This window comes from Propithecus coquereli, unplaced genomic scaffold, assembly GCF_000956105.1.
Source record: "Propithecus coquereli isolate 6110/MARCELLA unplaced genomic scaffold, Pcoq_1.0 Scaffold89, whole genome shotgun sequence".
NCBI classification, from domain to species: Eukaryota; Metazoa; Chordata; class Mammalia; order Primates; family Indriidae; genus Propithecus; species Propithecus coquereli.
The window spans coordinates 6,629,814-6,650,899 of record NW_012155173.1 but is presented as its reverse complement, the minus strand read 5'-3'; the positions used below and the strand labels follow the sequence as shown (position 1 = coordinate 6,650,899).

The window sequence follows — 21,086 nt, the reverse complement described above, 5'->3', positions numbered from 1 at the left end:
AAGGAGTCAGTACACTTGTTAAAGTACAGGTCCCAGGACCTCTCCCCAGGTGCTTCTGCAGGTCTGGCCTGGAGAACCTGGGCTCTAAAATGATTCTGATGAGTAGCTAACTTTAGGAAAGACTGGGGTAAATAATCTGGAAACTTTCCCGCCTACGAATCCCAGGAACCGAGGAAGTTACTGCAATCTCTGAAAGTCTTGAAAAGAGTAATGGAGGTAATCAGAGCAAAGGCAGGACAGAATCCGCGTGCAGCCTCCCGTGGGGAGTCCGAATGGAGCTCTGTCCATTTGAAGGGAAGTAGGAGGTCCCGAATGTTTGTCAAAAGACCAGCCCTGCTGCGTCTGGCACCTGGTTCTCACTGGGGCTGTCTCTCAGCTCCTAGACCAAACGTCTCCCTGTGCCTTTCCTCGACACCCCACCCCCTTCCCTCCTCCGCCCACAGCCACCACTGAAATGATTCCCCCAAATGCAACTATGACTGTGACTGGAAATCTCTTTACTGCTGATTCTGCTAATGGAAATGTTCCTTCCCTTTTCGGCTGCTTGCAAAGACACTCGTGACTTCCCTGGGTGCATGAGAGCAAGGCTTTGTCAGCCAGCAGCCACCAGAAGGGAGAGGATTCTGCCCTGCCTGCTCCCCCAACACCCACCTGCCTTAGACTCAGTCTCTAAGAGCTTTTCTGTCCAAACTGTCCTCAGACAACCCCGGAATCTCCTGCTTCCCCCAGCTCCAGGAGAATGAGCAGAGATCAATGGTCAATTTTATCCTTTTTGCCTTGCTAGGGAGGAGGGAGGGGAGGGAGGAAAAAGGAAAAAGCAGAACAGGCTGGAGTGGGAAGAGGGGGAGGGGAAAGGGAATTCACCTTCGTTATTTATTCATCTCTCCACCTCCTTCCAAAAAAAGGATCCAGGTGGCAAAGAGGCACAGAACCCAAACTGTGTGCCAGACGCCAGGCTAGGTGCTTTGCACACACTATCTCCATCGGATCACAAGGCTTAGTATATGGGGAAAAAAAATTGAGCACAGTGCCCAGCACTGACTAAAATTTGGTTGATGGAGGGCACTCCAAAAATAATTATCACAGCAACCCAGAGAAGTGACTATTATGTTTTCTTTCCTTTATTGATGGGCAAGCATAGGCTCAGAGACGTGGCATACAGAAGTCTAAAGTTAGCAATTAGTATATCCGGGATTCAATCTGAGGCTTTGGTCCTCCAACCTGGCACAGGTCCCACGCCAGCATGCTGTCTCCATCAAAGGACCTGGGCTAGAGCCTGGACTGCGCTTTGGATTAGCTGCAGGGCCTTGGACGATGTATTTCTCTTGCTAGGTAGATGAGGGAGTTGGGTTGGATCTCAAAGGCACTATTTTACCTAACTGTAATACTCTAGAAGTATAATTATTTATTTGGATTTTTACAGCATGCTTATTTTATACACAATATACATCCCATCTTCCAGGTAGGAACACAAACACAGCACAATGCTGCCAAGTAGCACTAGCTGGGCAAAATTCAACTTGGGGTTGAGCAGAGGGGTGACAAGAAAGTTCACCTGGCCAAACAGTGGCCACATCTCAGACAACAGACGCCCTGACCACCTCTAGAAAAAGAACATAGAGCTTATATAAATTCCTCATAGGGCCAGATCACAGGTCCCCCAGTATAACACCAGGCATAGCATAAGGTGGGAAATCCCTAAGAGTTGGGAGAGAAGGGAGAAGAGAAGAAGGGAAGACAGGGGAGGGAGGAAAAGAAGATGGAAGGAAGCCAAAAAGGCACAGAAATAGGTACTTGCTTATCTAGCAGGCCCAGGGATAACCAGGGGCCTCTAGGGAGTGTGAGAGAAGGCCTGGTACTCTTTCCTGACATAGCAGCAAGAAGCAAGGGAAGGGGCTGGGGAGATGATGAGTCAGCTCTTGGCAGCACTAAAAAAAGGTGCTCAGTCCCTTGAGCCTGTGAGCCTGTCACACCCCAAGTCCCCACATAAGAAACGTCTGTGACTTCTTGGTAATGAGAAGAGGAAGAGATAAGAAGTAAAATAGGTTGTAAGGAGACGAACATTCAAGAGCACCCCTTGTTCTGTGCAGCACGCAGGCAGAGAGATCAGAGGCTGCAAATGGGTTTGGATGGAGCTTAGTCGGTAATAGCTGTGTGATCTTGGGTATTGTCCTTAACCCCTCTGAGCCTCAGAGCTCACCTATAACAAGAGATGAACCACATTTGTCCCTCAGTAGTGAAAAAGCTGAAATGAGTTAACAGATGGACCAGCATGGCACCTGGGTAATAGTAAAGTGCTCAGTAAATGGTCGCTGTTTTCATTGCCTGCCCCATGCCAGGACGATAAGGTCAGTGACCTTACACCTCTGCAAGTCCAGCTCTTCCCACTCCCGGTTGCCCAGTTTCCCTTCCCCAAGATGGGAGGAAGATACACTGCAGTCATTAGATCTGGGATCTGGCTTGGTGACCTCAATTTCCACATCTTATATAGAAGCATTTTGTTTAGATGTCCTAAATTCTTTCCATTTCTGACATTGGGCAACCCCAGAACCATGGTGTATCATCACCCCAGAAGGTTCAATGCCTCTTTGTTTGCTACGACGCGAAGGTTCTAATCCTTTGTCTGGCTTCCAAGCTTCTCAAGATAAGGTCTTCCCCCAACTCAACACTCTTTCCTCTAAGCAAACTCTCTCATTACCAATCCTACAAACACCCCAAAATAATTAAGAGATGGGTGAAGGCAGAGGAGAGGGCTATGGGAGCTCAGAGGAGGGAAGGCTCTGTGGGAGAGGTGACGTTTGCACTCAACCTTAACGGATCAGCGGCATTTCAGCCCCTCTTCGGTTTTGCCCACTGTGGATTCTGGAACGAGACTTGGCAAATTCGGGGTTCCAGTTCTCTAAGATCTCTTGAACACCTATGATGTGTCAAGAACAGGTGAGTCACCGCAGCCCCCCAGAGGAAGAAGGTGCATTCGCTGCTCGTGGGGTGCAGAGACAAGCAGCCCGAGGGACACGAGGGGACACACAGTGTTTAAGTTTTGCTTCACTCTGCTCCAAACCGCCAGCACCTCTCTCCAAAACAGACTCTGAAGGCCCTCCGGCACCCATGGCTGCTCCTCTACAGAGCAGTCCGAGTAATTCTTCTGAAACATAAGTCAGATCTCGGTTGTCTTTTGCTTAAAATCCTGCAGAGCTCTCCATTTCACTCAGAGTTGCAAAGCCCGGATCCCGGCAGTAGTCTGCACGGCCCTACGTGACGTGTCTCCTCCCCTCTTCCTCTCCCACTTCCTATCCTGCCCACCTCCTTGTTCACTCACTCTGGCCACATCGACCTTCACGCTGTCCAGGTGTGCTCCTGAGTCAGGTCTCTGCTAGAGCTGTTCCCTGTCTGGAATGTTCTTTTCCTAGATATCTGCTTGGCTAACGCTTTCAATCTCCTTTAAGTCTCTGTTCCAATCTCTCATTCTCCATAATCTTCTCTCACTCTATCCTATTTAATATTAAAACGGATCTTCTTATCTCAGAACTTTTGATTCTCTTTTCTGTTTCCCTTTTTTCCATAGAATTTATCATCTTCTCACATACCACATAATTTACATTTTATGTTTATTGTTATTGTCTCTAACACATACACACACATGGATATACGCTCTCCAAAGGCAGGGGCCCTTGTCTTTTGTTCTCTGATGAATCCTAAGCACGCAGAACGCTGCCTGGCATACACTGGTGCTCAGTCATTCTTAAGGGACTGGCTATTACTACAGCGGTCTTTGTACTGCTGTATAGAGGGAAAGAGGGTCCCAACTCCAATGTGAAGAGGTCAGGAAAGGCTTCAAAGATAAGCTGACACTTCAATTCAATCTTGAGAGGTGAGAAGGAATTTTCCCAGGGGGTGGTAAGGCAGAGGCGAAGAATGAGAAGGAAAGGTTCTCAGTATAGGACACTCTGGCAGAGTGTGATCATGGACCTCTTACTACAATAGGAGGGTGAAATTCATCATCCTCAGAACAATGGGGAGCCAAGGAAGTGCTTTATAAGAGGATGGCCATTATCAGATTTGGGCTTTTAATAAAATCACTTTGTCTGCAAGTACAGAGGATGGATTAGAGAGGGTAAGACTAGAGGTAGACAGACCAGTGGGTTGGCTGTTGAAATTGCAGTAGAGAGAAGTGCTGAGGCCTCTGACCGCCACGGGCTGCAGCAGTGGGGTGAAGAAGTGGTCCCCCATGGTAAAAACCCTAACGGTTTATAACATATGACGTTTTTGTCACATTTTCACTCCCAGACTGGGCTGCTTTTATGTTTCAGTACGCTAGTAAGGAAGCTACACATATTTCAGCCTTGAATCTTGCATTGTGCAATCACCACCCACTCCTTTTCCATTCAGACGGGAGGTCTTCCTGAGGGCTATCGTCCAAAAGAATGACAGACAATAGAGAAAAGCCAGTGAAAGGACAGAGCAGGTGCCAGAGAACAGAGCAAGTCTTGCTGCCTGCCTCATTCTGGGGCGGAAAGGCTGTACACTCGCTCTGCTGCAAGGAAGGAACAAGCAGCTCTCTTCTGCTATAGTTAATCTTCTGTTGCCACTAGCTGGTCAGTATGAGAACTTGGGAAAGTATCCACTCTGGAAAAGAAGTGCCCTCCTAATGTTGCTCCACCCAAGGTTAAACTTGACTCTTTTTTTTTTCCTTTCCTGGGAAAAAGCAGATTTCTTCCTCCCACCCCCAAAGGCAGCTAGAGGGAAAGGCAGTGAGGCTTCCTTCTCCCCCAGAACAAAACCATCAGCACAGGTGCTTAGCAGAGATCGGAGCCAATCAGCTGCATACTTGGACAAGAAAACAAATTCAATTTCTCTAAGAAACTTTTCTCCTTAGATTTTTAAATTTCTTGGCAGGGGGAGAAGGTAAGAGTGGTACCTCTTTCCTTTTTACGATATTGAACCAACTTGCAGACACTGAGATGTGTTTAAACCCAATGCCCCCTGCGAGAGGTCCTGCAATGTGATGGAAAGAGGCATGGACTAGGATTCAAGACCACTGGGTTTAAGTTCAAACTGCGGGTGCTTGGGTGGGTTTCCTTCCTCCTCCGGGCCTCGATGTTACTATATAGAATGGAGGGCATAAATTCAAACTCCCTGAGAGTCTGTGATGCTGGGATCCCATCAAAGTGGATGGTTGTGGTAATAATTCTCAGGACTTCACCCAAGAGGTCACTGTCAGTCTCCATCCTCTCCTCCCCCAGCACACACGTTCCCATTGTCCTGAGGCAGACAAGGCTTAGCGAGCAAGGAAGCAAGGTGAGAAGCAGGAGGCTTTGCCTGCCAGAGGCCTAGTTAAAGCTCCTGCTGCACCCGCTGTGAATTAAAATCACAGACTGCTCTCGCAGCCTGAGGGTCCAGTTGAGGAAATGACCAAGCCCTGGGTCACACCAAAGCCTGCAGAGCTTGGCTGTCTCAGCGGGCATCACTGACTCCCCAGAAACAGAAAATCTGGTTGGCTTTGACAAAACCTGAGCCTCTCTAACAGCTGAAATGAATCCTCCTCTCTCCTGCCCCATCACCCTCTCAGGAACATAGTCTTTTTTGAGGGCAGACAACATATTTCTCTTTGCCCTGAGTATTAAACAGGTTTCATCAGCTTTGAGCTGGCAAGAGGTGGGCTGGGGTATGGAGAAAGGGAGGTGAGTGGTAAAGGGAAGAAAACTCAGATTAGAGACCACTAAACACCCCCCACCTTATTTACAATGTCCCAGAAACGTGGGCCGTCACACCAGGATGGGACCTGGAAGTTTGTGTGCAACCTAAATACCTCATTCAGTGATAAGGGACTTGGTGTCCAAATAAGGAAATAACATATATTGTTTAAACCTAGCTTTGTTTCAGGACATAAAATTCTCTCTCTTCTCCATCCCAGAATCTTTCTCATACATACACAGAAAATAACACTAGAATGTTATTGTGGTCAGAAACCCCTACAGGAGACGTGGCTTACTACTATTTGTAACCACTGTTCCTCTGTCCCAATAAAGGATGTCAACCTTCAGAATCAAACCAGAAACCAAAAAGGGCATATAGCCCAAACAGCTGCAGGGCTTGGGTCCTTTCTCCAAAGGCCTTCCTAATGGCTGTCTAGCATCTGCTTGAACACTTCTTCCAACGTGGCTCATTCGGCCACTAAGGGTCAGCATACAGGGCTGTTGGGCAGCTCCATGGGACACTCCTGTGCGGCTCAGCTCTGTTCCCCTAGTACTCGTACTTTTCGAACATCCCTTAGAATCAGACCCCTGCACACACTTGGGAGGCAGAAAAAAGCATATTCTGCACTCTGTGTTGACATTTGAAGGAAGCTGCTCCACCCTTGGTGGATTGCTCTTCTTAGGCTAAACTCCATGCTCTCAGCAAGTCTCCTGGCTGGGTGCCTAGCCCCTTGCTCTTCTCAGAGGCTCTTTGCTTTGAGTATCCATTTTTATCTATAGTTTAGGGACCCTTTGCTGACCTGACAAAGTTGGCATTTCAGGACTGTATCTTCTTCCTTCTCTCAGGCCGTCAGCTTCTTGCAAAGAGCATCCTGTTGGGAGAGACCTTCAGGATACTGCCGGCCCTATTCACGCAAGCGCACTTACAGACATCCTACTGAATGGGTTGTCCTTCCTCACACTCCCTCCCCCACATACAAAGCACACTGTTCTCTTGTCAGGTGACATGGCAAAGCAAATTACTAAAAAACGTTGACAACGAGTGCTTACTCAATTTGATCACATTTTCCTGCTTTCGTGGAATCAAGGCAGGTAGATGGTAAACGGTCTGGACTGACCATTACTAAGCACAGGGAAAAGGATGACATTTCCCTACCTGTGGGCATGAAGCTAAATCCACGAGCAGACTCCAGGGCTGCCTGGGGGTAGGTGAGGATGGGGTTCACCTCAGAAGCCCTGCGCTGGCTCTTGTTCCTGTTTAAATTCTGTCTTTCCTGTCAGTCCTTCTTAACACCTCCATGTTACCGGTGTAGAAAAACAGACAGTACAGAGCAAGAGGAGCTCGTCAGAGTCACGGAGTAGGTCAGGGCATTTCAAGTTCATAGAATCTTTACACCAAAGGATTATTTTAAGGCTCATCTACCCACTCATATTACAGCACAAAGAACTGAAGCTCTGGGGGATAAATGACTCGTTCAAGGTCACGGTGAGCCAGAGCTGAGAATTCCAGATCCTAACCAACATTAAGTTCCCAAGCTGCATTTTAGCATTCAACTTCTCCTCAATTTGTCTACTAAAACTTCCAAGGCCTAGTTCAGGTTCTTTCTGGTCCAGGAAGTCTTCCCAGGCTTCTCCAAATCTACAGAGATATCTTCCTTCCTGGATGCCACAGAATGTATCATCTCCATTGCTCATTGGCATCAATCAATAGAATGCCCTTTGACATCCCATGAGTCATGGAACTTTGAGCTGGCAGGGTCATTGGAGGTCATTTATCTCATGCCTCATTTTTCAACTTGCATACGTCAGCTCACCATTGTAGCCCAAGTTCCTTTGGAGAAAGGTTCTTGTCTTGATGACTGTTACATCTCTCTACTCAGCACCACGCCCCGCACTAATTGCAAATTTGGTTCAGAATGCCAGTTCAGCAATTACCAAAAATGTAGGTGTCTTGCAGACTGGGATTCCAGGTCCAGGTCTGCCATTTATTTAAGTGTGACTTTGGACTAGGTGTTTGACTTCTCTAAGAATGCTCCCTCGCCTGTCAAATGGGAATGACAGTAGTGCCTTCTCCATATATTTTATGTGGATGCATAATACAAGGCAAGAGTAAAGCTCTTAGCACCACATTAAGGATTCAATAACTATTTGCTATTCCTTAATCATTTTCAGGGAGATTCACTTTGTCAATGTTATTGACTTATAATCGGATTCTGAAGAAGTGGCCCCGGCACAGAAACTTGGGGAATCTTTCACATCTAAGGGAAACTTCCATTCTACATAAAGCAGCTGCAACTTGTTGGGGAGAAGAGAAATGCAAAGAAGAAGAGACCTGAAAAAATCTTCCTTTCTGTCTGGGCATTAACAAGAGAGGCAGAATGGAGGGAGGCAGGGCCGGCTATGAAGGTGACTTTGGTGCATGAGGACGGTAGGCAGTTTGTGCAAAATGACCTTGAGGTCTCCCAGCTGGACTTACAGTAAAATGAGAAATCTACCTTTTATTTGTTTGTTTGCCCCCCCTTTAATGCCAGGGATGCTTTACCACCACCAACTCGGGGCCCAGGATCCAAAGCATGAGCCGAGGGCTTTGGCAGACACCATCACCCCCTAGTGGTGGCTCCACACTCCCCACTATCGGCAGAGTTTGGCATTTCCCAACTTTGCATGCCCAGCTGTGGCACTGGTCACCTCCAAATTCCCTGAACTAACAAGCTAATAGTGAAAGACTAGCCCAGTTTGCCAGAGACACACGGAAGGCAGGGTGTTTAAAAGGTCTGGAGATGGGATGAGGCTGCCTTGAGACCCTGGGAAAGAGATGGCCATAAAGGACTCACAGTATCATCCCCTCCCCCCACTGCCACCATCAACCCTCATTTCCAGCCAGCCTGGCCCTCCCAGAGCTCATTGTGCACTCTGTGTTTACACACAAACAGTCGAAGACCAACACAAATAAAAAGCCCACGTCTCCCTACACAGCTCCTGCTATACCCGGCCATCTGGTGACTACCTCGCTAGCCAAATCCCCATTGGGAGCGCCTTGAGCTGCCAGTCCAGGGCGCTGGGGAGAGAAAGAGGAGGCAGGAACCCAATTTCCTGCATGCATCCGAAGGCTCGGTGCTGCCAAGGGGGACAGCAGCGGGCCACTCCGAGGGGCAGGCAGTACCCAGCCACCAGGCTCAGTGGCTGTGCATCACAGAAGGCAGAAACCTCCACATACAAGATGCCAGGAGCTTCTCAAGCTGACACATAAGTCCTGGGGGATTGAAGACTTGCAGTTCCTCACTCACTTTGTCCCAGGCTCCCAGGTACCCATCCCCTTTGAAGGCCAAAGTTAAAAATGGCAAAGATTGCCAGCGCTAGGAACTCTGGGGCACCTTTATAGCTGGCTGGTCCGGGTTCTCCACGTTCTTGGGGAATTGCAATGTTCGGGGTCCTCACTGCCAAGTCAGGCCATATCCAAGAACCCGCTTCATTTGAAAAGCCCGTTTAGGGGGATTACCAACCCTCATCTCTCAGGGTGCCCAGGAGTAGAGAGACCTCAAGGATAAAGGGAGAAGAGTAGGATTGGAAGTGGTAGTGAAGGGACACCTTCTGTTTCTCCAGAAGGACCCTTCCCGGCGGGGAGGCGGGAGGAGCCAGCATTGAGCTCAGGGTTAGGGAGCATCCTGAGTAACCCAACCTCCCCCCTCATCCCCTTCCTTGGACCCGGGCAGCCCCACAGGTGCACGTGGGAAGGGCTACTGGGGTGTGTGTATGCATATGTGTGTATGTGTGTGCGTGTTTTATGTGCGCTGCACGCCAGACGCGACGCCGCCGCGGAAAGTCCCCGGGGAACCTGCAAGGCGCTCTCCCGCCTAGCCTACCAGAACACTCCCCATGCTCAGGTTACAGCCAGCCTGAGAGCACAGGCACCCCGAGGCTCAAGATCAGACCGAGAGAGAGGGACTGGCACTCGCTCAAATCCCCAGAGGCAGCCGGTATGAAAGGGGGAGTGGGGGAGTCACAAAAATACATTTTAAAATATCAGGGCTCCCAGGAGAGTGGAATATAGTCCATTGATTACTACGTGGGGCTTCTCGGGTGAGCAAGCAGTTAACCTTGGAGGTTCAGGCTGGGATCCTAATGACTCAGAAAACGAAGGCCAGTCACCCTGCGATGCCAATGCCAGAGCTGGATCCCGCGAAGGCTAGGACCCCCGGGGCAGAAGAGTTGGGGAGTCTCTGGGCGAGCCCCTGATGCCTTCTAGGCGCTGTTGTTGGCCAGACTCCGACAACCAATGAGGCCCCGCGCCCCCAAGGGGGAAGGAGAGTGAGCGAGCAGCGAGCGCGGGAGAGCTAAGGGGGAACAACATTTTTGTAAACGCTCTCCGAGATAATTAAGCTATCAATTACCCGGGTGGGAAATCAGCTGCGCTTCCCACAGCTCCACCGAAGGGCCGACTCCTCCGGGATTCGAGCCGGGAACCAGCTGCTGGCGAACTTTCTGATTAACTTTTCCGTTTGAGCCCCCCACCCTCACCTGTTTCCTTTTCTCTCCTTTTACCTGCCTTTCACTTATTGTTATTAGCCCAGTGAGTAAGCTGCGAGGATACACCTGCTCTTTGCTGGGAGGGGGATAGAAATAGGAAGGTGATAACGGAGGTAGAGGAAAAACCCAAACGTGGAGACCTTGGGCTCAGAATTCCAGTCCTCAGAAATCGCACAAACCTCTCCATCCCCATTTCACAGATGGCCAAAACTGAGGCTCAGAGAAGGAAAGTGACTTGGCCAAGGTCACCCAGCTCGTGTGGAAGCCGAGCTTTTGCGGGCTGGGTGAGTCTACATGGAGCCACTCCGCTCCAATTTTCAAGAAAACCTATCTGGAAGGGAGAGCCAACAACTCCGAGGCGAGAGCGAGGGGGCGGCAACCGCGGGCAGCCAGTGACTGTGCCCGGAGGAGCAGTGGGCGGCTGGACCGGGAACTGGCTTCGGAGCTTCTGAGCGGGGGGCTGCCCCAACCTCTGGCCAGAGCACACTCAGCGACTGGGGGTCTCCCGCGTCCGGGATGGATTGGGCAGAGCTCAACGTCTGGACTGAGGCAGACGGACAGGTCCCCACTGCGGGAGGGCTGGCACGCCCCCGGGATCCTGCTGCGCGCTCTCCAGGACCTCCGGCCCCACACTCCTTTACAACCACCTGTGCGACCTCCCGGCCCCTCAACTGCCCTCCGCCAACCCCACTCGGGGCAGCCCGGGGAGGGGATTCCCAGGGCGCCCCCACCCGTCCGGCCTCACTTAGGGGGCTCAGGGTTCCACGGGATTCCGCGGGTGACGGCGCCCAGCCTTACCCAGGGTGAAGAAGGGCAGCTCCGTGTTGTCCAGGTCGTCCTGCACCGCTATGCGCCCCGGCAGCTCGTTACGCACAAAGAGCAGGAGGCGCGACTCGGCGGCGGTGCCGGCAGAGCCGGGAGAGCCCGGGGACGCGGCGGCGGCCGCTCCGGCCCCGGTCCCAGCCCCCGCCCCGGCGCGGGCGCCGCTCCAGCCTATGTCGCTCTCCCGCAGGGCGGGCAGCGTGGACACCGTGACGGTCTTGAGCCGGCATGGGCTGTCGGGCTCCCGCGAGGCGGCGGCGGTGGCGCCGGCCAGCAGCGGCGGCGGCGGCAGCAGGAGCAGGAACAGCAGCAGCAGCGGCGGCGGCGGCGGCGGCCCCGGGTGGAAGCGGAGTCTCGGCCGCCCCCGGAGCCCCGAGCCGGGGCCGGGGCTGCGCCGGGCGCCGGCGGCGGCCATGGCGGGAGGGGCTGCGGTGCTGCGGGCGGTGGCGGCGGTGGCGAAGGAGGAGGAAGAGGCAGCGGCGGAGACGGCGGACGCTGAAGCGAACCAGGACGCCCGAGCTAAGGAGCTGGGAGAGCCGCTCTCCAGCAGCCCCCAGCTCCGGGCTCCGCCTCCCGGTCGGCCTGGACCGCCCCCCCGCGCCGCCTCCCCGGGCCCAGCCGCCCGCCCCCCGTCTCCGGCTCCGCCACAGACCCCGAGCGTTTCGGAGGCTCCGCCCGGCCTCGTGCAAGTCCCGGTCGCTCCCTCCCCTTTCCCAGGATCCCCCAACGCCGCCCTCGCAAGGTTCTTCAGCCACGACACCCCTCCTCAAATTCCTAACACTCAGCGCCCGCCTCGCGCGTCCCCCAATGCCCCCGCTTCCCCTAGCTTCCTCCCACCCTCGGCGCAAACCGGAGGCTACTCCTGGGGGGGCGCGCCTTAGCCCAGCCTTGCTCCAGGCCCGCCTTCCTGGGGGTAGGGAGCACCCCTGGACGGCCACGACTTAACTTTGTCTCCCCGGAGGCCCCAGAACAAGTCCTGTCTTCAGTCCCCTACCCATTTCTAGTCCCTGAAATAACTTCCTGTGGCCTCAGAGCCCCCTTCCACCCGCTCCCCCACCACTCACGCATTCGGTCTCCCACCGCCAGGACCCCAGCTCTCCCCTCCACCCAGGCCTCAGTGGTTGCACTCATCGCTGAAGGACAGAGGGGTGGCGACACGACCCCCCAACCTCCAGCCGGCTGCTCTGGCCCCCTAGCTGCCGCCCTGCGAGCAGCCCACTCACGCGCTTTTATTTTGGATCCCTGCTCCCAGCTTGGAGCGGCTCTACTTGGCTGCGTCTGCTCTCTGTGTGAAATTCCTGAAAAGGGTGCGAGGTACAGACCTACTACTCTGTCTGCTTCTGGCTCCTCGGGCTTCTGCATCCTCTGCCCAGTTCCCAGAGGATGGGTCTACTCCCCAATTCTTCAGCCGCAGTTCTTCTGGATTCACGCTGAACTGTAAACCTAGGTTCTCAGACGCGGCACTCTTGGCCTTCGGCTGATTCTGCCTCTGACCCACACACCCCATACCCTCCAAGAGCTGTCATCTCCGCCAGGGTCCTGCTTATTTATGCACCGTATTCACACTTCCCTGCTTTTCTTCCTTTTACCTCTCTCTGTAACTCTTTCATCTCTCGACTCGTTTCCTTTTTCCTCATCTTGACTTTAATCTTATGAATGCTTCCTCCCTATAATTTCTGAGCCATTTCCCATCCCTCTGTCTTTTGGGCAGTTTCTGTGCATTAACTTCTCTGTTCTTAGCTCTCTTTCCCCCTTTCTATCTGTACCCTTCACATAAATTGCTTTTTCCCCTCTCCCATCACATTTTACTTTTTTTATGACTTTGGATAAAGGGAAGGGACTGAAAACAAGGGAAAAAGCAAAAACTGTTTTGTGACCTTGGACTTAATGATACTGTGTATAAAGTATTCTTCAAGTGCCAGACATGTGCCTATGTTAGCTTTTATACGTTACCATAATCCAGTGACATGGGGTGTTACCATTCCCATTTTCCATATGAGGAAACTGAGATCCGGGGGTCAGGAACGTGAAGGGACTTTGCAAGGTCATACAGCTAATGAGCCGAATAGCTGAGATCTCAGAACTCTCAGCTGCAAGGCCTTGGCTGTTGCCCTGAAATCACACTGTCCTCAGTGACCTTGGAAAAGCCCACCCGTCAAAGATGCTGTAAAAGGCAAATCTGCTTGAACACAGTTGGATCTGCCTCCATGGGGAGGTTTGTGAAGTATGCTCCTCCTGTCTCCGTTTACTAATCTGTGAACCCAACAGAATCTGGCCTTTCAAGTCTTCTGATTTCTAAACCTTCTCCTGCCTCTCTGATGCCTGCTCCAGTTCATTTACTCCTCCCAAATATGTCGCCCTGCCTCCCTCAGTCTCTTCTTTGTACCCTTACAATCCACCACTATCCTCCGCAATGGGCCTTTCTGATTCTCTATGCCCCTTTCTTCAAATATGCTGACATAGTCCATTTATAGAAGTGCACACCAGGAAAAAAGGGCTCCCTTATGTAAGACAGAGTCTGTGCAAGTCCTTCATGGACCTCTGGTACAAAGGCCTGTCAAATGAGACCAACACTTTCATTCATTCATTCGCCACCAAATAGCCAGGGTGCCTACCAGGCACTATATTGGGATGCAGAGATGGATAAGCACAGCTCCTGCCCTTGGGGGGGTTTATAATGACTGGTAGGAGAGTGTGTGCAGGGATGAGATGGGCACAGAAATATCTCGTGTACCAGGCAGGCAGGCTGGCAGACAGATAATGTGTTTCCTATGTGAGGTGCTTGGAGAAATCAAAAGAAAGCTTCCCAGAGGCAGTAACACTGAAGTTGAGCCATGAAGAATTAGTAGCACGGGGGTGGACATCCAGGTTCAAGTTGGAATTCGGCATTCTTTGCAACTGCTTAGCATCCGAATGAGTCCTTTTCCTACATCAGAGGGTGCTTCATCTTCTGAGGCACAGCCCACCTCCTGAGAAAAAGCTAAAATTTCTAGAACTTTCTCAGCCTCCACTGCAGCTAGAGCTTGGGCACGTGACCCAGACTTCATCAGTCAGATTCACCCACCCTACGTGCTGGGAAGGAAGCTGGAAGCTGGCAGAATCCATCAGGACCAAAAGGGCAACAGCTGGGGCAGTTGCGTCGAGGTTTCATTGTTAGTGGAAATTCTAATAGCACTGCTTGGAGCCCAGCGCCATTGGTGTCAACAGTGTGAAGTGCCCCGTTTATGCTCGGCTGCAGTCGCAACAATACCTCTGCGAGGCCAGCTCGGAGTGGTGATTTGGAGTGGTGCTCTTGACTTCATGGACTATAAGCCCAGATCCCATGCCCTTCTGGGGATTCTATGTAATCTAATATGACTTAACTGAATTCTGAATTCTGTTTCTGCTTACATTATTCAGAACTGGTTTCTGTTGCTTACAACTAAGACATCTGCCTGAGAACACAGACTGTGCAAATAAACAGAGGGCAGAGAGGGCAAAACTTATGAAGGGAAATGGAGGAAGTTCAGTCGGGGGAGAGGCAGTGATTGAAGATGAGAAAGAAAAGGCAGGCAAGGAGTACCAGTTTTATTTAGCAAGCGGTGTCAAAACTGGAATGACCACAGGGAAAGAACTTGTATTTCTGAGCACATGTGCTGTGACTTCAGAACTTTATGTAGTATATCAATGAATGGTGACAACTCCTGTCTGATGGTGGTTGTGAGGCTTCAGAAATAATTATGCAAAGTACTTAACACATAGTAGGTGCTCCATAAATCATGAATGTAACTACTGCTTTGATGTATATTCCCAGCAACATCTGGAGTAAGGCTTTTTATTCCCATTTGATAGATGTGAAACCAGAGGCTCAGGAAAGCTACGAAAGTTGACTTTGATCATGTAGTTATCAAGTGTTGGGACGCAAGAACGCCTGGCTCCCAAATCCTCGCTGTGTCTGCCATGGCATGCACCCTCCTTGCACCAGCCGTTCTCCGCCTTTCCCCCAACATGCTACGACTTCCCCACTCGCACTCTAATCCCCTGTCCTTGTGGCCTCTGAGCCTCTCTCTTCGCTTTTCCTTTCCTCTCTTCATTCAGTTACATTTCATTATTGACTTAACTAGTTACATTTCATTGTTGATTTGATTTACTCTCCTCTAGGGTTCCCTGTACCCCCATCTCTGAATCCACTGATCTGAAATTCTTTTTCATGCTCTTTCCTAGTCCTCCTAGCAAACGCTCCCTCTTATTTCATCTTTCATCTTTCATATTTGCCTTTCTCGGTAGTTTTGTGAATTTTTTTCTTCTTTTCCCCATTCTCCATAATGTATTCCATTTTGCAAAAGCCTTTCTATTCATACCACCTGACTTAGGCAGTTTAATGTAGTTAGAAAAGCAGGGGCCTGGGAGGCCGGCAGGCTTTGGTTCACACATCATCTTTGCCATTTATCTACTGGGTCAAGTCATACGATAGCTCCTGCTAAACCTTTTGTTTTCTCATTTGTTAAATGAGGAAAGTAATACCCACTTCTCAGAATCATTATGGGAGTTAAATGAGACCACGCATATGAAATAGTCTAGCACATATGAGGTTCTCATTGATGTTATAAGTAAATCCAATCATCTTACAGTGTCTCACCCACTGTCTTCCCCTCTAGCCTAAGGTCACACGATCCCCACCACTACCCCTCCGTTCTCTTTTCTGTTGATCTCTTTTCTGTTCCTGGAATATGTCGAGCTCTTGTTGTCCCAGCATCTTCCCACAGGCTCCCCCTTCTGCCTGGAGGGATTGCCCTCTGGTCTTCACTAGCTCTCTTTCCCTCATCTGTAAATCTCGCTAATAAAACACTTTCCCTAAGATGACCACCCACCCAGTCTAAGTTAGCCCCTCTCTGTCTCCTTTCATATCTCCTTACAGTTTTTCCAAATCACATCCATTCCATATTTTAAAAGTTATCCATTTATTAATGTATTTCCTTGATATATTTTCCCCACTAGATTGGGAACTCCCAGATAACAAAGACCAAGTGTGTCTTGGTTACCACTGTGTGCACAAGAGCTAGCACAGTGACCTACATAGGGTAGAGACACCAAGTAAGTATTTGCTAATGCTCACATATTCATTGAATGTTTACTCTGCGACAGGCACTGGACTAGACACCAGCCATACATCCATCTGCAGAGAATAAAAAATATTATACCGTTAAAACCTTCCCCGTCATCCCTCTTACTGTCCACCCCTCCTTCTCTTCCTTCCTCCTTCCCTTCTTTCCTTCCTTCTTTCTTTCTTTCCATGCTCCTTCCCAGCTTTCCATGATTCAAGTAATTTTTTAAACAGTCTTTCTTCTTTAAGCCTCCAGATAATCTCTAGGACACAAATAAACTCCAATTCAGGAAGAGAGAGTGCTATCTTCTGCTCTGTCTCTGCTGTATCTAAGCTCAATCTTCCATCAATCACTTTCGTATCCACGAATCCCCACCATTTGTTTTCTCTGGTTTCAATCATCACCTTCTCTGCAACTCACGCCTTTAATCCAGCTTCTCTCCCTGCAGCACGTTGGCTCCACTCATCACTCAGCACATCCCATTTCCTTTCCTTCCCTTCAGCCACCTCCCACCAGACACTGTCTTGCCCTTAGCTCTACCAACCAACCCCTCAGCATCCTAACCTCTGCCCGGCCCAGCTCCATCCACTGGTTTAGGATCAGTGGCAGCATTAAGGTCAGTCTTGAAGTTTTTCCTTTTATGGTTGCTGGATCCTAAGTAGATCACTGCGAATATATCTATCCCTGCTGTCTATTTCATTGACTCAGAAACCTCTTCTGGTGATGTAAGTTTATATTCTTTTCTCTACCACTTAATTAGTTGGCTGATTTTTAGCAAGACTTATAATCTCTTTCAGCCTTTATTTCCTTACCTGGAAGTGGGGGCAACAGGGAGGTTGAACGAGCCAGCAGGTATAAACAGAAGTACCTAGTGCTGTCTGGCACACAGTAGGTCATCAGGAACAGTAGCTTCTTTCTACCTCCACATGTCTATTTCCTTGGTCCTCCTGTGCCCTCTGTCTCTTCACTTTCCTCTCTCCATTTCTCATTTCCATTTTCAGAACATTTCCACTATGTCTCATTTAAAGCAAACTTTTACCATTGTCTCTAACTTCTCTTTCGTGAAAAATGAAAGAGTATTTTAATCACCGTTGTCGTTCTTCATTTCTGCTTGCATCTGTTTGACTGATTTCTGCTTCAACCCAGTACTTCTCTCGCTCTTTCCCTTAACAATTCTCAAATTTATTATCTTTTTTCCTCTGGCTCATACCTTTCACTGCCTCCCACTTTCCCTGTCCCCGGTCCTCTAAATCAACCCCTTCTTGTTCTGTGATTTACTGCAGTCATTTCCTATCCTTCTTACAGTCAAAATCCTCACAATACTCCTTGAAAGCCTCTCTCTCCTCATTCATCCTTTTGCATTTTCTTTCTCACATCCACTCATCTTTAATTCATCCCCATCATTCGTTTGCTTAAACCCACGTCTCTGCACCCCTTTGCCGACTTAATCACTTAACCTATTCGTGTTTCCTTCTTCCTTTGTTACACTCGCCATCTTTCATCATTAACACATATTAGTGGGTGATGTTTCTTTGGACTTCTTCTTACAAATCCCAACACTGGTGTATTTTCAGGGTCCTCTCTCTAGGCCCCATTGACTCTAATTCCTTTCTGGAATCTTTCCTCTCTGGGACCCTGCTTTAGTTAGGGGAGAAAAAAAAAGGCCTGCAGTATCTGCTCTGTATTTATTCAAGCTGAACTGTAACCTGGTGCATTCAAATGTCTATTACTGATGAAAAGTGTGAGCTTTATTTTCTGTTATAGAGTACTAGGTCATTTTCCTTTATGTACCACATTATTTTCATTATTATATTTTGAATCAGTAAAGGCAATGACAGCATAGAGTCACTATTTCCACAACATTTACTAAACACCTACTATGTGTTAAATACAACCTACTTTTTTTGTTCTCATTGAATTCTCACGAGTCTGGGAATTTGGAATTTTTAATCCCTGCTTTACACGTGAAGCACTGGGAACACATGGAAAATGCACAGTCTATACTGTGTTGGCAATTTACATTGAATAAAGTCCTTTCGACTTTTTTGAGTAGAGACAGTGTAGTGTAAGAGTTAAGAGATGCATACTTTATAACAGGGATGATGACCACCACTTTTCAGGAATGTTACTTAATATTTGTCTTCCTTCCTAAATTATAGTTTCCATGAGGGCAGAAATGCTATTATTTCCTGTTCCCTGCTGCCCGGTATGTATTAGGCCATCAATGATTATTGCTAAATAAATAAATGCATGTTAAACGCACAAGTTTCTTGCATAAAACAACACTGGTTTTGAATTTCAGCTCTGCCATGTAATAAATGTGTGTGACCTTGAACATAGTAGGGAGAAAGTAGATATCTTCTAACAGTCTGCATCTTTCAACCTTGTTCATGTATGCTGTTGTACATATGTTGTTTTTAATTTTTTCCTAATATTATTTAGCAATCCTCAGAGCCAAGCAAACCAGGGTTCAAATCTCAGCTTTCCCACCCCCTAGCTTTGATGCCTTAGACAAGTTATCTATCTCTTCATCTATAAAATGGAAATGATACTATCTCTTTACTATACTCAAGGGCAAGTGCTACGTGGTTGATAATCTGGGCTGAAACTCCGATACTGCCTGATTTCAAGCCCTCTGCACTTTTTACCAACTGGGGTCTCATTGTCCTGACTTCCAACTCCAAAGGCTCCTTTCATTTTTTTCTCCCTCTATCTTTAGGAGCTTTATGAAAACCTAACTCCCAGGACCATGCCCAGATATTTCTCAGGGAGGGAGAGGCCACCTCCCTTGCCTGACCCAGTTACAAGCTGTATTTGATGACTGTTATTTGAGAATTGCACACTCAGCAAAGCTGGAGCACTGCAGGTTCCTTGTAACTCCTGAAGATTCATCCTCACTCTGTCTCGTTCTAAGAGGCTCTCAGTGAAATCCGTGGGAAGTTGTGGGGAAGTTGCTCTTCCCTGATCTGGGACATCTTTTTTTTTTTTAAGTGAGGCTCTAGTCTATAAAGGAAAATATTTATATATCTAAACTCAAAAGAGCATTCCTTTCTCCTTCTCTTGCTCCCTCTTTCCCTCCCTCCCACTTTCTCTTCTCCTTTTTTCCGCGGAATACCGAGGAATACTCTCTTCTAGGCATGGGGATAACGATGATGAACAAGACATAAAGTGATCCCTGCACTTATGATCTTACAGTCGAATCAAGAGCTAGACAAACACAAATCATCAAAAATAAATATCCGGTTGAAAGGTTTAAAATGTGCTATGCTGAAAAAGAATACTGTCCTATGAAACAGAATAATGAGAGCGATATTAAGTTATATCTGCGGACCAGGTGATGCATCTCTGAAAAAGCCACAATTAATTGGAAATAAGGAAGGACAAATAAGAGTTGTTATGGCAAAGCAGGGTCCTGTGGGACTTTCAGACAGAGGAAGCCATAAGCACAAAAGGCCCTTGGAGAGAATGTGGCAAGTTCTAGGAACCAAGCACTTGAAGTTAGTATGGCTAGAGAGTTGAGAGGGAAGACTAGAAAAGAATGAAATGCATCTCAGAAAGTTAGTATGGCTTCGATTATTCAGGCCTATGGTAAGGAGTTTGGATTTAATCCTAATTTAAGTGGAAAGCCACAGGCACTTTTAAGTCAGGGGATGGGATAGTCAGTACAATTTTAAAATGCTACAGTGGCTTTAGATAGAGCACTCAAGAGAGAACAGGGACTCTAACATGGAGCGTGTCCCAGCTGTGCAGGTGTGAACCTCTCCAGGATGCAGACTTCCCCATTCCAACCTCCCCCACTGCCACACACGCACAGCGGGTCCTGAAGCTTGCACACCCTAATAGTGGGGAACTCATTATCTCCACCGAAGACTGGCTCTACTTTTGGTTAGTTCTGACCCATAGCATATGCTGATTTATATTTTCTTTGTTGAATGCACCACTTATTGATTCAAATTCCATATTCTGGGGAAGCCACATGGAGCAAGTTTTATGAAAATTTTCCGTATATCTGAAGACATGTATCTTTTTCTCCCTTTTAAGGAATGACTGTCCCCGTCGGCTGCCTCCACTATTGTCTGCCTAGGTATTACACAAATAAACAAAAAACAATAATTACCAACAACTTCCGTTTACATGGAATACTTCTATGTCCATCATCATGACATTTGATTTCCACACAACCTTGTGAGCCAGCAGGACGGGAAATTTTAGCCTCAATTAACAAGTGGCAAGAATAACATTCAAAGATGTAGTTTGCTCAAGTGGCAAATTGGGTCCTCAATCAAGTCTCACAACTCCTATTTTAATCTTCTTTCACCTTAGAGTGAAAATAAAGCATATATAGAGGATAATTTCATGGGTTCTGGTATCAGATTGATTGTCTAAGTTCAAATTCTGACTCATATTTGCTGTGTGACCTTGGGAAAATTAATCTCTCTGAACTTTGGTTTCTTGATCTGAGAGCAACAAGAGTCCCTACTTCATGGAGTTGGATAAGGATTAAGTGAGCTAATATATTAAAAGCATGAAGCACAGCATCTAGCCTATATTAATAATAAATATGTAATCAATAAATGCTTCCTATTATGAAAATCCTCAACCGTCTTGGTCAAAAGCAACAGTAGTGAAATAAAAGTTACTGCAGGTTTGGTATAAGGTGGCTTGGCTTAGAATATTAACTCTGCCACAATGTCGTGAATAATGTGTTTAATCAGTGACCTAGTTCTTCATCTGTAAAATGGGTACCAAGTTGTTGCAAAAAGTAAATCCTATAAATAATAAAAGAAATTGCCTAGCACCAAGAACTATGTACTTCATAAACGTTAATTTCCTGCTTCTCTGCTTTGATTTAACATCATTCACCCTAGAAAGACTTCTCTGGTGCCCTAGGCTGGGTTAGGCACTCCTCCTTTCTTTGTTCTTAACACCTTGCCCTTACCTGGAGCTACATTTAAAG

General features: G+C 48.3%; 1 protein-coding gene across 2 annotated transcripts in view; it reads right to left on the bottom strand.

The window, feature by feature from the left end:
• Positions 1–11,475, bottom strand: part of ASTN2 (astrotactin 2) — an 893,996-nt gene extending 882,521 nt beyond the window's left edge. The window contains exon 1 of one of the 2 annotated variants that reach the window (XM_012664418.1): positions 11,022–11,475. In XM_012664418.1, the coding sequence (XP_012519872.1) occupies positions 11,022–11,460 (439 nt within the window). In that variant the 5' untranslated portion in view covers positions 11,461–11,475. The remainder of the gene's footprint in view (positions 1–11,021) is intronic. The other variant, XM_012664417.1, reaches the window with a different exon arrangement.
• Between the last annotated feature and the right edge of the window lie 9,611 nt (positions 11,476–21,086).